Here is a 5099-nt window from a genome sequence, read left to right as displayed (position 1 = left end):
CCTCTGATTTAAACAAAGCGTGGGCACATCTGAGGTAAACGTCAGCAGTGGACACACATACAGTGCAGGACAGAGCTCTCATCAACACACGTCATGAACTGACACTGAAGAAAAGTAAGGTCTTAGGGGTTTGGAATGACATGAGGGAGTAATTAATAACTTAAACAGTCTTGTGAAATTTCTGGAAATGGTGCTCTCCTCCTCCTCCTCACTTCTTTAGCTTTTTTCTAAAATGAAGAAAAACAATCAGAAACAACACAAAGTTATTTAAACAGTAAAATGAAGGGCTGTCAAATAAAACTCGGTGTGTTCCTCTACCTCCTCTTGTCTGGCTGCTGCACAGGATTTGGGCTCGTTGGATTGAACCACCGCTGCTTTTCAACCCGATGTAACTGTAGCCGTTTAACTGGATTACGGATCAAACACTTGGAAATCAGGTTCCGGCATTCTGAAATGTGTCACAGAGAGTGTGAAATATGTCTGCACTCAAGATTCATGAAGGTGTTTAAATCTTACTACATCAAATTACAAAACATCCACAATTAAATGACTTTAATATCTACAGTGCCTGTAACCATTATATTTAATCTTTTCTTACTCGTGAACATATTTTTTTCTGTCACTGAGGCTGAGATTGTTCAGAGGTGTCTGCTTACCTGAAGATAACCTGGGGTGTATCTGAATGCAGCCAGACATTATTGATTGTCTGGTATAAAAGGCCATTCTTCTATGCAATATTTCATACAGCACGATGCCTATTGTCCAGACATATGCCGGGTTAGCATAGAATGTGCGATGCCGTAAAACCTCAGGTGGCGTGTAATATCTAGCTCCTGTAAGAGAGACATTTTCAGCATTCAGTCATTTCATAAGACAATACTGTGACCAAAGAAACTAACACAAAAAGCCAACTCACCTTGATATTTACTGCTACTGAAAGGCTTGTGGGTAATTTGCTGAGCACAACCAAAGTCAATCAATTTGAGCTCTAATTGGGGTTGAGTCACCAGGATGTTCGCCGTGTGTATATCACCATGGAAAACTCCACGCTCAGCGCAAAACATTACAGCTCGGATGAACTGTTGCATTAACTGGAGTGCTTGGTTTTCACCAATGTCCTTTGTTTCTCTGATGTACTCATACAAGGTCTGACATGACTCTGCATACTCCAGACTGAGAATGACGTTGTTCTTATTCTCAACCCAGTCATGGAATCCGATGATGTTTGGACATTGCGGAGCATTCATCAGCCTAAGCATCATTGCCACTTCTGCAAGCACAGGTGTGGAATGACCATCCTAGAAAAAAAACAGATTTCAAAGATATTACCAAAGCAGAATGAGACAAAGTACAGAAACAAAAACTTGTCACAAAGTGAGTAATAACTAAGCTCCATGTTTTGACACATTTTTGCTTGTATTTGAGCATTTAGTCATGCAGTTTAAGCTAAAAGAGGACTCTACATGTGTGTGTTCTGTCCGTCTGAGCCTGAGCACATGCACACAACAGCACAAGCTCTCTTTAGCACTATTAAAGACATGAATGAATCATATACACTCTAATAAATCAAGCACATCCCTTGCTGCAAAAGTCACGCTACATGATTTCACTGATTTCCATGTGAAACTGAGCTTTGTGTAGAAATGAATGCAGACTGCTTTACAAGGGGCCGGGATATGACGCAATGATCATCTTGATCTCTATTAATGTTAAATGAATTTTAATTAATTCTACAGCCCTACATTCATGTGTTCAAAACTTCTCTCTGGGTTTATTTCTTCTGCTGAACACAAAAGAAGACATTTTGAAGAATGTTGAAAACCAGTAAGCATTGACTTCATAACTATTTTCTTTTTCTACAATGGAAGTCAGTGGCTACCTGTTTCCAACATATCTGCTTTTGAGTTCAGTTTAAAGTGGTTCAGACAGGTACGGGACAAGTGAAGGATGAGTAAATGGTCAGCACATTTTCACTGTTGTGTGAAATATTCAACTTACAATGTCGAGATAGCGGTCTTCTTTACGCTTCTTGATCCACTTCAGGGCAACCTGCGGAAAAACAACAAGAAATTAAATTAAAGTCAACAAATTAGTTATATTAAATAATCAGCAGGAAAATGTTGACTGAATTTAAAAAATAGTTCTTTACCTTTTCACTTTTGTTACGTTTGTGAGATGCCACATACACCTTGGCAAAAGTTCCTTCTCCAATCAAGTCTCCTACTTCAAAATGAGACAGATCAAATCCTGAAAAACACAGAAAAAGAGCAGGGAGATTCACTTGGATTGTCTGTTATGAAGCAGATCAAATAAATGACTCCTATCCTTTGAATCTGGATCTAATGCAATGAGCTAAAAGCAGTAACTTCCATCAGAATCGCAGGAGTAAATTGATTACTAATTTATATTAATTATGAATTACAGAAAATAGAAGGAAATGATGACTTACCAAGAGTGACCCCAGAAGCCTCTTTAGGCTCCTCAGGAACCTGGCCTGGCAGACAAACTGACTCAGGGTCAGCTGGTTCTGCGCTTTTAGGCGTAACTTCAACTGGCACTGCCTCAGGGTCCGCTTCATCTTCCAGCTCGGGCTCGGGCTCTGACTCTGGCTCGGGCTCTGACTCTGGCTCGGGCTCTGACTCTGGCTCGGGCTCTGACTCTGGCTCAGGTTGTGGTGTAAGATGCTGGACTATATCTGTGTCACAGCAAAGGAAAGGGCGCTTTGCAGCCTTCCATACTCTCTTAAAGAAAGCAGAGACTCTTTTGCCTTTCCTTCCTTTCTTGGGTTTTTCTAAAATGAAGAAAACAAACAGAAACATCTCCATGAACAGAGCTGCAGCTACAGTGCTCAGCATATTCATATTAGCTGTACACCCCATTTTGAATATGAATGTCTTTATCCATTTCTCTGTGATATGGGTAATATATATTGGTGCATTTGAATTAAACAGATTTATTTATTAAAGTAATATTTTAATCACAGAACATGTTTAACAGACATCAACATTTCAACAAAATTGTCTATTTTTTTTTGTTTGTCTTTGATTTTTGCTAATTTTGAAAATTAAATTTAATAGCTTCCCCTAACATATAAATTTGGGCTACTAATTTTTGAACATTATTGTCATTATTTTGTTAAATAAGCTCCAAATTTGGCTTCAGTACTGACTAAACTAATGTACACGCACAAATATAATATTGTAAAACATCCTATAAAAAATATTAATTTAAATGAGAGATTTGTGGGGGGTTTACTCATATATGTTTAGCACTGTATTAGTTATACACAACCAACAGTACAACCAATGACACTGTCTGATTTATAAGTTTAAAACAACAAAGCTTGAAAATAACAGATGGCAGAACTAAAATGAACCAAATTCAGGAGGACTCACCATCAGTCCCATCAATTTTAGAGGGGTCTTGAACAGACGGAGGCGACTCAGGACAGGCCGAATCTGCATCCGTCATTTTCTTAATATTGGAGAGGCCATGGACACTGATTGGCTGAGGATCTTCCCAGATCTGGCCTGGCAGACACACCAGCTCAGTGTCAACATGACCTGTGAGGGCCGTTGAGGACTCAGGACGGGCCGGATCTGCTGTTTGCTTGATCCTGGAGGGGCCCGGAACACTCAACGGCTGAGGATCTTCACAGACCTGGACTGGCGGACGCATCTGCTCAGGGTCAACATGATCTGCGATGGTCATTGGCTTGATCCTGGATGGTCCTGGAACAGCCAACGACTCGAGACGGTCGCAGACCTGGACTGGCGGACACATCTGCTCAGTGTCAACATGACCTGTGAGGGCCGTTGAGGACTCAGGACGGGCCGGATCTGCATTCGGCACATCTGCTGTTTGCTTGATGCTGAAGGGGCCCGGAACACTCAACGGCTGAGGATCTTCACAGACCTGGCCTGGCAGCCACACCGGCTCAAGGTCTGCATGTGCTGCGACGGTCCTGGAGGGACCTGGAACAGGCAGATGCTCGAAATCGTCGATATCTGACTGTGGTTCAAAGGGGACCACTCTGTTCCAGTCACAGCAAAGGAAAGGGCGCTTTGCAGCCTTCCATGCTCTCTTAAAGAAAGCAGAGGCTCTTTTCCCTTTCCTTCCTTTCTCTGGGTTTTCTAAAGTAAAGGAAATGAACAGGGAAATATTAGGAAACTCTTTAACCACAGGTTTAAAATAGACAAACTGCTGAAAATTAGACATATAAAAGACAATCACAGAAAAGAAACAATAAATGTATTATTATTATTAAAAAAATTATCATAGAAATAATAGAAAACTAAAATAAATTACATGGAAATCAAATCATTTGTATGACTTTAAATGTTATAAAAATAACATTTCACTCCTGCTCACACAAAATGCAAACAAAGTTTAATTAAATTTATCTAGCCATTTTTTTGTCAGTTACATTTACATCTACCCTACATTCTTCCTCAAGCACCACTTATCCTCACAAAAAAAGTAATGAAAATAAACCTTTTTTTCATCTTTCCATTAGCATTTATCAAACTCAAAGTGAACAATTTCTCTTCCTCTGGATCTTAAGTTAAGAGATCTGTATAAAATGTCTTGATAACTACCATGAGGAAATTATAACTTAAACGTTTAACAACCATGCTTATAAATCCAAAATATAAATATAAGTATTGCTCCAGAACTTATATAATAACCTAATATGACTATATATTATTATTATACTTTTTACTAAATAATACTCAGGAATACAGTTTTTGTAAACTCTCATCTCACCTGTTGGGCTTCTCACCACGGTAGGAGTTGTAGGAGAAGCCATCGTGTCACTCGGATTATCGTTGCCAAATTCAGGCATGATCAAATTAACTCGAGTAAAAAACACAGTTGACATATTATTTGCTAATTGAGATGCAAAACAAGTGCTAAAGTCACTTAAATCACTGATCAGTTATCGTGTCACACTGTACTAGCTTGTTTGTGACTGAGGAGATTCTTAACTGTATTCTGTTCCGTGACGTAACGGCGTTCTTTTCGTTCTTCGAGCACCGCGTGTCACGTGACAAGAATCAGCTTCATACTTCATATGGAATATACACATTTCGGTAGAC

At 39.5% G+C, this 5099-nt stretch overlaps 1 protein-coding gene across 1 annotated transcript; it reads right to left on the bottom strand.

The window, feature by feature from the left end:
• Positions 1–314: 314 nt before the first annotated feature.
• Positions 315–2879, bottom strand: LOC130235810 (serine/threonine-protein kinase pim-2-like). The gene is made up of 6 exons (XM_056466310.1): positions 2450–2879; positions 2150–2247; positions 1999–2049; positions 917–1298; positions 657–833; positions 315–448 (listed from the first exon to the last, which is right to left on the bottom strand). Exons 1-6 carry the CDS (start codon positions 2877–2879, stop codon positions 315–317), a joined length of 1272 nt encoding a protein of 423 aa, XP_056322285.1.
• Positions 2880–5099: the final 2220 nt, after the last annotated feature.

Source organism: Danio aesculapii, chromosome 10, assembly GCF_903798145.1.
Source record: "Danio aesculapii chromosome 10, fDanAes4.1, whole genome shotgun sequence".
NCBI classification, from domain to species: domain Eukaryota; kingdom Metazoa; phylum Chordata; class Actinopteri; order Cypriniformes; family Danionidae; genus Danio; species Danio aesculapii.
The sequence above is the reverse complement of the archived record's forward strand: the minus strand, read 5'-3'. Positions and strand labels throughout refer to the sequence as shown.